At 38.4% G+C, this 11,874-nt stretch overlaps 1 protein-coding gene across 2 annotated transcripts; it reads right to left on the reverse strand.

The window, feature by feature from the left end:
- Positions 1-385: 385 nt before the first annotated feature.
- Positions 386-6,976, reverse strand: ABHD11 (abhydrolase domain containing 11). 2 transcript variants are annotated; one of them, XM_072428628.1, is made up of 6 exons: positions 6,783-6,976; positions 5,184-5,319; positions 4,541-4,714; positions 3,842-4,012; positions 2,339-2,520; positions 386-1,703 (listed from the first exon to the last, which is right to left on the reverse strand). In XM_072428628.1, the coding sequence occupies exons 1-6, from the start codon at positions 6,902-6,904 to the stop codon at positions 1,550-1,552; spliced, it is 939 nt and encodes a 312-aa protein (XP_072284729.1). In that variant the 5' UTR covers positions 6,905-6,976; the 3' UTR covers positions 386-1,549. The 2 variants fall into 2 exon arrangements, with proteins under 2 accessions (XP_072284729.1, XP_072284738.1); XM_072428637.1 differs by lacking the exon at positions 6,783-6,976 and adding an exon at positions 6,681-6,714.
- Between the last annotated feature and the right edge of the window lie 4,898 nt (positions 6,977-11,874).

An 11,874-nucleotide genomic window follows, 5' to 3' on the forward strand; every position in this document is an offset into this window, starting at 1 on the left:
GTCCTCAAACTACACAGGTATTGCCAGTTTCAGCTTATCAAACAGATCTAATGCAATCAAATTTCACGTGTCTAGGCTGCTTCTTATAGCAAATGTCTGCATGTACAGATCCAAGCATATTTGCTTTAAATTACCTCATCCACCTGTAGGACTGAATTATATACTTAGAAAGACCTATTTATTAAAGGCTAATAAACAACAATGAGCATATGAAAACTGCAATAACCTACTTTCCTAATTTCTATGAATTAGACTGTATGAACTTCTATGTAAACTGGGAAATATACCTGTAATATTGTTTATAATCAAGTAGTTGCATCCTCTTTATAGCAAGTAGAAAAAAAACAATAAATATTTAACCGGATATGACAAAAAAGATACCATGTAGATTTAATTAATTTATTTCTTTAATGCTAGGATATTCTGCATTGCTTTGAGAAAAATACAGACAATATTTTATCACCTGTCAGCCTGTTTTTAATGGGGCTTACAATATAAAGACCTACCTACCTTATGATCATTGAGGCTTTGTTGAATTGTATCAGCCCATGTATGACCAGCTTTTTACATATTACCCAAATGTAAAACAATACTTTTATAAAACTTAGTTAATTTACCTATTCATAATAAAGCATAAGATAAATAAAACTAAGGATAAAACCTGAGCAAATGAATGTAACAAATGAGGAAGTTGCAGTGTCAGAACTACATTTAAATAAAATGAAAAAGAATCTAGGTATCATTTGTACTCGGCTGGTCTGGAGCTGCATGTCAAACATTTTACCTGGAGTTCCTCCTAAAGAATAATAATACTTTATGGTATGTGACTAGGCCGTCCTGCACCTACAGCCTCAAAGCTCTGTATCTGGAGTGTTAGACTTAAGGCACTGCTAACTTTTTGGCACTATTGTGCTGCTTACTGTTCTCATTTCTAATGCTCTGACACAAGGAAGCAAAAATCTGTGCCTCTGCAAAAATGGCCTTCTACACAAAGAGACATGTGCAAGGCATGATAACTTAAGGTTAGCTAGGGGGAGGACCACAGTCAATACCGGCAACTTAGTCCTTTGCCCAGTTGCCTGGGTACAGCTTCCAGCGCTCAGTTACTCTTTAAAAAAAAAGGCAATAACAATCTAATATACAGAAAAAGTATTTTGTAAAATTTAAATATTACTATAAAGTCTTTCAATCTTCCCAGATTCCATCTACAGTAGGTGTATATGGGTGGCAGGAGGCCAGGATTGGACCTAGACCTGCTCTCCCATCTGCTCCTTAGATGCTATTGAACCCGACATGCACCATCTTCTTAAGTGTGCTTGAACTTGTCAGTTCTGGCGAAACAATGGAATGAAAAGGCTTAATGCAAAAAAAGTCTTCCAATCGTAAAATGTCAGGTCCAAGTGCACATCTTCACGGAACAATGATAGAAAAAGGTGCAAGGGTTGTTCAGGTCTCTGCTTGGGTTTTACATAAAGTGGCCTTCAGTTGCCCATATACATCTACCCCTAGACTTAAAAATAAAAAGTGTCTAAAAAATTTCTTCTAGAGGTCATGCTTGACTTGGCGTATCTTCTTGTACAAAGGTGCAGATGAAGTTGATGAATTCCTGTGTCCGTTCTGCATGTACCCAGTGTCCAGCACCTTCGATATACTCAATGTTCGCAAATGGGAAGAGTCTTTCTATGTCAGGATAATTTTCAGAGCTGTTAAAAGTAAAAAAAAATGTTTTTATTCACAGACTGAGAAAGTAAACCAAAGCACTTAAATGAAACTTGGAGAAGTGATGATAATGTACTAGATAAGATATCTTGCAATTAAATGGCATGGAGTATGCAGTACAAAATGCATTCTGTATTGTTGTTATGGGTACCATATTTATACTTTACTTATCAACTTAAAAAAATAAAACTGTTTATACGTATCTCTACTTTATCAGGAGGATCAGAAAAACAAAAAAACAAAGCACCAGCCTTCTGATGTCTGTTATCATAATGGTCTCCTTAATTATTTCTACTGAGGGAATCCACTAAAGCATGCAGATAATTGAAAGAGATTACACTGGCTCTATAATCAGCATTCAAACAGATTGACTGTGATCAACAACTGTTTCATTTTTTTTTTTTTTTTTTAATAGTTTTTTTATTAGTTTAGTTAGAGATATAATCTAACATAAGAAGAATCACTATAAACATCACCACTGCAGAAAAGCATTTACTTCAATGATGATTAAAGATCCTAATTGTATTTCATGGGCATTTTTACAGCAGGCACAGAAGAAGCTGTTGTGGTTAAAAAAAAAAGAGTGCCAACAGTTTTGTAAAAGCAATCAGCCACTTACCTGATGTAAGGAGAGTTTGCCCCTCCCAGGAACAGTGTGGGCCCAGAATAAGGATCCTGGAATTCTGGGAAGTCAAACAGATCTTGCAGATGGTTTGAAATGGCCTCCAGATTCACTCTCCACTTAAAATTATCATTCTCTTGTACCAAGTTTGTTAGGAGAAACTGACGGACTGCTGCATCCTGCATTTAATGCAGTACAAATTAGAAAAGAGTATAGGCTACAACAATTCTATACATTTTTTGGTGATTTATCAAAAACATACAAGAGATATGCTCACTAGTCATGGTGATAAAGCATTTATGGGTAATTGTTGAACCTACACATAACGGGTGAGCTCTTTATATACTGTTTACAGAATTAAATGTGTAATAGATATACCTGTAGTTGCAAAAGTCATCTAATTAAAGTAAACAATGTTATAAATTAGGTTTATGGTTCAGATACCATATTTCTGTGTATAACTTGTTATTATTCTGTACATGTGAACAGTCCTATTTACACAAAACATATGCAGGTTGTGCTTCTTGTTTAGCAGTACAATAATAGTTTTGTACACTTCCTGCTCACATCAATTAGTTTTTTTTTTTTTAGATAATTTATAAATGTGCTCAGTTTGTAATCAAACTGTATGTTCTTAAAGGCTATTTAGTGAGACTTATGACTATACTGCTTCATGCATATAGTGTAGTATTTGTTTTTTATCTAGACAAAACAAAATGTGTAAAGAAATTTGATTAGGCAATGTGTTTTTTGTCAACTGGTTAACAATGCATAGAAATCCTATCAGTTTCTGAAGTTTACAAAAACAGGAAGTTAAGGGAAATATCCCTAATGAGACAAAAGATAGAAAACAAATAAACCTAACAGATGCTTGAACCCTAACCAAAGAAAAAAAAAGTTTCTCTATTTGATAATAGACTTTAAGCCTCGGATAGACTTAACAGGTTCAAAACCTGAACTACTTTCTTGTGCCTGATGTTCCTATTAAAGTGGAACCTAAATAACAGTAAAAAATTACACTTACCTTTACTACCACAGATCCCTCCGGAGTTGTCTTCGATACAGTCCCGCGTCGTCCAGGTTTCTTTCTTTTTCTCTTCCTTCCAATCCTGAAGCCTACAGGGATACGTGACGTATGTATCCCAGGAGGCTCTGTGCTCCGAGTTAGTCTTTACCGCTGCAACTTATTCAAGAAAAAAAAAAATATATATTTTCACTTTATATAAAAGGGTTATCAAACCTTCTATATAAAGTAAACATTGAGGTGATAAGTCTGCTTTAATGAGCCGCCACATCTCTGACTCTTTCCCTTCCTCCCTAGAACATCTCTTTTGGGACAACACCACTCATTTTTTCAATACATACGGCTATTTCCATCACCAGAAGCCCATCTGTGTAAGGCCTTAAGATGTACAGAGTATTAATTTTATACAGTATGTAACACCAGAGTCATTATTCTATGAGCAGATTTAGAGAGAAAATAGAGAGACAGCCACGTACCGGTACTATGCTACTCAGCTGCTTTTCTGCCAGTCTTCGGGCTGTTGACCTTGGCATTTTCCCTTCCAAGTGTATATCCTTCATAGCTTTAATATATTGTGGGAAACCGGACTGGGGGGATGTGGGAGAAGGACTAATGTCCACTGACACCAGGCGCTCCACCAGTTGTGGCTGAGATATGGAACATAATAGAGGCAATGATTAGATACGCATATAATCCCAAAAACACCAGCTGACTCAATAATTTTATGTATCATGTCCACAGATTATTAAGATTTTGTTAAAGGTCACCACTGACATTGCATATTCTACTGTTCAATGTAGCTTATATGAGAGTTTAGGGGTTAGATTTTGATTTATTTTATATTTGTGTATAGGACTACTTAAAAAAATTTAAAGAAATCTACCGCCAGTTCATCAAACTAGAGTTTCATCTTTGTAGGTTAGATATATACAATGAAATGTCTTGAAGGCCATCATAAAAATAAATTCCAGTGGACACTGCTTTTGCATGCAAAAACATAAATGGTATCTAACCAAGAAAATCACAAATTTTGTATAATGGAAAACAAACATAAAACATTACATTAAAAAAATAAACATAACTGGTACTTCAACTAAGGGAATCTATGACTATTGCTACTAGTAATAATACACTGGAATCTAAAAACTAGAGGACAATGGTGAATCACAGCTTACCTCTTGCAGTGCCAGGGTCATGGCAGTCTTTCCTCCCATGCTATGACCTATTAGAACGCAGCTAGGTATGTCAAGCTGCTGCAAGATCTGCCGCACGTCAGCACTCATTGCGTGGTATGTGATGATGTCGCTATGAGGACTGCTGCCATGATTACGGGCATCTAATGCCAAAACCTGTAAGACATAAGGAACATTACATCAACTAGTATAACATGGATGTACATGATTCATTCACCTGTCAACACAGATATGAGGGGACTGTTACTCAGGTTTGCTGTTGACAGAACCAAATATTGTCATTATTTGCCAATGCCAACCAACCAACTGTTGATCCAGCCAGATGTTTTGTGGACTGCAATTCAAGGCACCCCAGCCCTGCACATGGTGCCTACAGACTCCTCCTTCTAGGGAATGGAGATAAGGTGTGGGAGGATTTTTACAGTCTTGTCGAGAACATTGTTCCTCTAACTGCATACGTCTGAATGAAAAACAGCTTCCTACTCCCCCCCCCCCCCCCCTTTGACATAAGCCCCAATACTATGTCATAAACTGACACAGCTTCCTTGATATCCTACATTTCTTTTTTTACTTCAAAACATTTATTCACACATGAACAACTATTTGATACATTACTTGTACTTACCTTTCTGCCAGTCTTGCGCACCAAGGCTTTGGAGATAGACTGAAAGTTTGACTTACTACCAAATAATCCATGAAGAAGAACCAGAGGAGGTGCAGCTGATTGGCCTTCATATAGGTCATATGACAGGGTAACAACTCTGTAAATACAGATAGAACAAATTTGTTAAGTAGATAAATGTAAGCATTCCCTCATCACCTCCAGATCAGATCAGATCCTGATCAGAGACCAACAGTGGAACATTTGTAGAACGTCACAAACCAAAAGGCTGCAGCAGGGGCTGATCTGTGTGAGATATTTGTGAATACAGCCAAGATCTAAACCAGTCTATGAACAATTATGTTTGAGTCAGAATCTTAGTTCAGGGAGTAGAAGTTGGCCAAGCATAGTAAAGGATCAGATAAAGTGCCATTTTTCGGAAGAACCATGACATCCCATAAATCTTCAGAAACTGATTTTACACTTAGCTGCACATGTGAAGCTCAGGGTACAGTCCCAGCACAGCTGTCAGCCAGAATTCAATGGACTCCAGGGCATGACCTATGTCATTCTGGCCTAGTCAATCAAGATAGCCAATGTTATGAACTTAGACGGAGACCCAGGTAAAATATTGGCACCGGCGAAGGAGAGGTTAGTTCAGTTTTCAGAGGAAGAAGCTGTAAAGACAATGATCTCCTCTGCCTTATATTTACCAAGATCCTGATGTTTCCTGGCAGTCAGAGCTCTGTCTTTGTTTACATCCGGCAGTGCATGCGCACAGTTTTGTCCAATGATCCCAGTCCCCACAGATTTCCATGGATCAGGACATGGGCTTATCTATAGGCTCCTTAGAAGTCTATGAAGCTTTAATGTGCAAACTCCACTGGCTGTCAGAAATAAGATGGAGCTGTGGCTGCCAGGAAACACGAGGATCCCAGAGATATTTACAGCGTACAGGAGATTTCAAAGGCAATGCAAAGAAGTAACTAACTCTCTAAGCATGCGCAGTTACAACATCCCAGCCCAGCCAATCAGCAGGCTGGAGACTCCAAACCCAGAAGAAAAAAGCAGCAGTGATAGATAAAACAGCAGGGATTATCATTCATTTAATTTAATGTGTACAAATCATATGCAAACTTGTACATTAGGACAAAAGTTAATCCACATGGATGGATTTTAGTTCTGCTTTTATAATAATAAATGACACTGTAGGTGCTTGAAAGGAATATTGCATTGCGTATGGGGATTAGGGGGGATTTTCCTATTACAGGAAATTAGATGACATTTTGATTGGGGTTCATTTCCCAAAATGCATTTTATTTATTTTTTGGGTTGGACCATTTGGTCTTTATTCCAGCTATGTAACTTTACCACGTGATCAGGCCTACAAACTAAATCTCCGTTTTGTATTTACCAACAATTTATAACTTTTATTGGGCACATAAACCGCTAGTCATTATTATTCACTACTGGGCACCCATCACACGACAGTGTGCCCTGAGCTATCTTCTCACACTCTACCTATGGCGGACACACACAAAGGTCACCATGACACCCAGATCCTAACCCTAATGCAGGGAATCACGTACAAAGACATAACGCGTGACGTAATCACGTACTTACCCGCCGTGGGTCCTACGGCTTGTCACATGTTCACATGTACTATAAACCCGGGGAGCAGCCTTAGTAATGTCTCTCATGGTCCGACAGTGCCGAGCCAACACAGAAAAGGCGAGGAGCGGCATTTTGAACTGAACACCGGCACCTGTTTTAGTCTTGGTTATGGAACGGAGCAGCGTTCCCGGTGAAATCAGAGGCTGAAGGGGCGGGGCAACTAGACCGTCATGTGATCATGCATTCACAAGGCGGGCGTAGCCATATTAACTACTGGCAAATTGGGACTTGCTGTATAGTAGAAAGGGGCAAAAGGTTCCACAACTTGTATATGTGTGCCATTTAAGAGCAGCAGCAAGGCTTTGTAAAGTTATTATATAGTATACATTTCTCCAGAATTTTAGTGTTAGGGGCTTAAATCAAGTAAAAGTGTAACTCCAGCCAATAACTTTTCATTTTGGTTTAGGATTAGGTGCACAAAAGTTCTAGGTTTGTTTATTGCTGGGGCCCCAGCTGGGGACATTTTGCCTAATTCCTGTCCTCCTAACTGAAAGAGGAAGGCAGGCAATAAATAGCTGAAAGAGGCTCTAATCCTACCTCACTACTAATAGAATTCATTATATCTGTGTCCATTAAAGAGATTTGTCTTTATTTTTTTACCTGTCTGATCGCTGCCCGGGTGAGTTGTGCATGGGTTGCTTGGCAGGATAGCTCGCACATCCTGGGTTCCCCTGTGGATGTAGAGACTAAATGAACCCCTACATCATCCAAGCCCGACTAATCAGCATGGCAATGCCGAAAAGAAGGAATGAGATGGCAAAGTGCGTGGCAGAGCTGGACAGGTGAGTATCCCCTGGGTTTAGTTCTGGTTTAAGGTAGTCTTTATATTTTATGTACTGCCAATGCACATGCAGCAAACCACAACACATGCTAGTACATACCTGTATGTTATGGTGCACTGTATTGCCTTAGTGCATTGGGGTGCCAATGTGCTACATAAATTAACATGGAAATGTAGGGTAAGGTATTTTTAAAATCCTTTTGTGTTTCCCATGCAGGTCTAAGTAACATAGGTTGAAAAAAGACATACGTCCATCAAAATCAACCACTAGAGAAATAAACATATCCTAGATAAAATCCTATAGACATAGTTCATCCAAAGGAAGGCAAAAAAATAGGTTTACCTTAAAGGAGTCCTTCCCTAGCAGCAATACATAGAAGAGCAAGCAATGGGCATGGTCACAATGTATATATTTCAATATCACTCACTGTGTAGTATAACTTCTTACAGGAGCAGGATATGGAAGCTTAGCTTGCTTTGCCCCTTTATATTTCCATTCCTAAATTACTGTATCCAGAGGATGTTCAGTGTGGGTCTTCTGTCTCCCCGTTGCACACCATGTGTGCAGTAGCATTGTATGTAGGAAAGCATGGTGGCTCAAAGGTTAGCATTCTGGCCTTTGCAGTGCTAGGTCTTAGGTTCAAATCTTGGCCAGGACACCATCTGCATGGGGTTTTCAGAAGTACTCCAGTTTTCTCCCATATTCCAAAAACATGCAGTTAGGTTCATTGGCTTTCCCCAGAAATTGTCCTTAGACTGTAATAATGATATGGCCATGGTAGGGACATTAGATTGTGAGCCCCTTTGACAGACAGATAGTGACATGACTATGCACTTTGTACAGCGCTGCATAATATGTTGTTGCTATATAAATATTGTATAAATATTATTTTATATAGGTTGAGAGAAGACACACGTTCCTCTAGTTGAATCACAAGTAAAACAAATAAACATACTAGAAAACCTGCATATTGAACACAGAAACCTATAACCAAAATCAGAGTTGATTGTGAGCCCCTTAGAGGGACAGCTAGTGACATGACTATGGGCTTTGTAAAGCGCTGTGTAATATGTCGGTGCTAAATAAATGCTTATAAAGCATGGTTCAATTAGCTCCAACAAGGGCGAAAATCCCTTTCTGATTCCTTAAGTCAATCGGGTGTTCCCAGGATTGACAGTTTCCGGTGTCATTCCTTCTAATATGTGCTTCCAGCTTTTTCCTAAAACAATCTATTGAACGTCTAAAATTATATATGTTTATTTTTGCATACAGAATATAGATTGGAAGCTTTGTCCGATCCAACATTAAAGCAGAATTTAGTTCAACAAATGTGGACATTGTCATGTCATTGAGTATGTCATGTGGAAAATGAATTGAACCTCTCAGAGTGCAGAATAAAGCAATGGGGATTAAGAGGCAAAGGGCATGGAGAGACATGGTTATGAACACTGAACACACAGAGCAGATTACAAAAAGGTCAATAAGGAATAGCGAACACACATTGTACAGCAGTATTTATCAACCAGGGTTTTGTGAAACCCTAGGGTTCCTCCAAAGGTTGCTAGGGATTCCTCGAGCAATAAGCATTTTGTGCCTCTCAGGTCAGTTACCACTGACAATGATTTATTTGGCTATCTACGAGGATGGCAAGCTCTCCACTGGCCAACAATGTAAGAGCCATTCATCCCATTGGCCATCAGACTAATGTACTATGAGCTGGGCATATTTGTATTACACAGTATTTATATAGCGCCAACATATTATGCAGCATTGTACAAGTCCATAGTCATGTCACAAGCTCTCCCTCAAAGAGGCTCACAATCCCTACCATAGTCATAGATCTTTAACTCAGTCTAAGGCAGCGGTCACCAACCAGTGGTCCAGGGCTCTGGCCGGTGCATCCCCGAGCAGGGTCAGGAGAAGGACCCCGCTGGCGGGACGCACTGGCCAGAGCTGTGGACCACGCCCCCCGTCCCCCCTGAGCCACCATGCATATCATAAATATTAACAACAGAAAAAATAGTGATTTTTTTTGGCAAATAGTTTACTATATATAAATGTGTATTACAATTAGCTTTTACAACACGGGTGGTAAGACAATAACAGTTACAAATTTTAAATACCCCACGCGTTTCACCCTGTTGGGCTTTCTTGGGGGATATTGAGATCTATTAAGCAACTGAAATATATAGAAATAGTATTTTAGAAAACAAGTTGACAAAAATGTGTAGTGAGTGAGCTTTAAGGTCAGTGAGCAGAAAAGGTCAGGAGTAAAAGTCTATATAGAAAAATTTCAGAATTATGACCTATAAATATTTTCTTTGGTATTGGATCTAAATAAATGGGGAATAATATTAGGAATATATATATATATATATATATATATAAATATATATATTAAGAATGCAATGGGGGAAGGATAGGTCATATTGGGTGAAATGGGTAGGATAACTTACCCATTATATGAAGGGAACCACTTTTTTTTGCTATGCTCATATCATTATTATTGTTAGGGGTTCCCTAAGACCTGAAAGTCAACTCAAGGTTTCCCCCATGTTAAACAGGCTGGGTAAAGCTGTTGTAGAGTAAGGAAAGAGTTGGTGTGGAAAAGGGAAGGCACAGTTTTGAATAAGTAATGAGGTGGTATGACACAGGGAACACATGGCTCATAGTACAGAATGAGATGGTGTGGAATAGGGAACATTCAGGCTACTGAATGAGGAGGTAGAGAGCAGGGAGCACAGAATAAGGCACTGCGGAATAGAGAATGCAGGGAAAGAGAACAGTGAAGAATAAGGAAACAGCACAGAGCAAGAAATAGACAGCAAGGAACAGAGAATGAGCAGGGAAAGGTATGTAGTTTTGCATAGCGCATTGTGTACATAGGTATTGCATAGAGCATGATAATAGAAAGGGGAGGAATAGGAAATGAACAATACAGAGTACAGGATAAATTAGTGTGGAATTTGTAAACACACTACAGAGTACAGAACAAGGTGGTGTGGAATAAGAAATTCATATAAAAGAGTAAAGAAAGGGGGTCTGGGGAATAGGAAAAGCACAACATAGAGTACAGAATGACACAATGAGGAATACGAAATTAACAGTGCAGAGTATAAAAACAAATGGTAAGGAATAGGGGAACACACAGAGTACAATAAAGAAAAAGTTGGTGAGGATTAGAGAAGCTGACTCTGACTTTTGGTGAACTTTGAAAATTAATTTCAGTGCCTACAGATGCAATGGGGTGAATGCAGGCTTGTATTAGTGCTTCCACAGCGTGTTCAAAATATGTAATCACTAATTATGCATTGTCATGGCCCAGATTTAATCAAAAGGACAAGGCACAACTTTTTTAACACAATTCAATTCTAGTATGGTTACTTTTAGAATTTGGGATATGCTGCAAATTCTTAAACCTCCACTAGATGTCACTGTCCACTTTTGTTAACCACATTAAGAAATGCCTTACATAGGGAACATGGCCTAGATGTATTCAAAATGTTAATATTTATGGCTTTTTTAAGCTATTTATCAAAATGCAGTGTTATTTTTATTGACAATGTGCAGAAGATATTATTACAGTAATGGAACATGGTGCAGTCATAAATAGATGACGCTATGAGAAAAGTAATGAGGTGTTCTGAAAACTTACAGAACACTGAAAAACGTCCATAATTATGTGTCTACTAATAAATTTATTCAGAATTTCCAAACAAGACCTGGCCTAATCCATTCTTACATAAACACTCTAAACATATAATAATTACCTAACTGCACAACTAAATGCCTTAACTCCTTCATGACCAGAGTGAATCTACTTGTTTTATTATTACTATTATTATTACGCAGTATTTATTTAGTGCCATCATATTACACAGTGCTGCACAAAGTCCATAGTCATGATACTAACTGTCCCTCAAAGTAGCTCACAATCTAATGTCCCTAATATAGTCATATGTCAATAATGTAGTCTAAGGTCAATTTCGAGGGGAAGCCAATTAACATTACTGCATGTTTTTGGGATGTGGGGGGAAACCGGAGTACCCGGAGGAAACCCACGCAGACACGGGGAGAACCTGAACACTCCATGTTTTCGGTGATTTGTACTGATATTACTGTTACTTTACATCCTAGTCAGAAAACAGGGAGGCATAGGTAGGCAAATTTTTATGACAAAGCAGAAGTTTAAGCTCCAGTGCAGGGATGCATCAGTGATTTCAGTTATTGGACAGGTATAATTTATAGTTATTTATCTG

Source organism: Pyxicephalus adspersus, chromosome 1 (genome assembly GCF_032062135.1).
Source record: "Pyxicephalus adspersus chromosome 1, UCB_Pads_2.0, whole genome shotgun sequence".
NCBI lineage: Eukaryota > Metazoa > Chordata > Amphibia > Anura > Pyxicephalidae > Pyxicephalus > Pyxicephalus adspersus.

Coding starts and splice junctions, on each gene's coding strand:
- ABHD11 (XM_072428628.1), bottom strand. CDS start 6,904: ATGCCGCTCCTCGCCTTTTCTGTGTTGGCTCGGCACTGTCGGACCATG. Junction 4,715..5,183: donor TGCGCAAGACTGGCAGAAAG/GTAAGTACAAGT, acceptor TATGTCTTACAG/GTTTTGGCATTAGATGCCCG. Junction 2,521..3,841: donor AGCTGAGTAGCATAGTACCG/GTACGTGGCTGT, acceptor CATTAAATGCAG/GATGCAGCAGTCCGTCAGTT.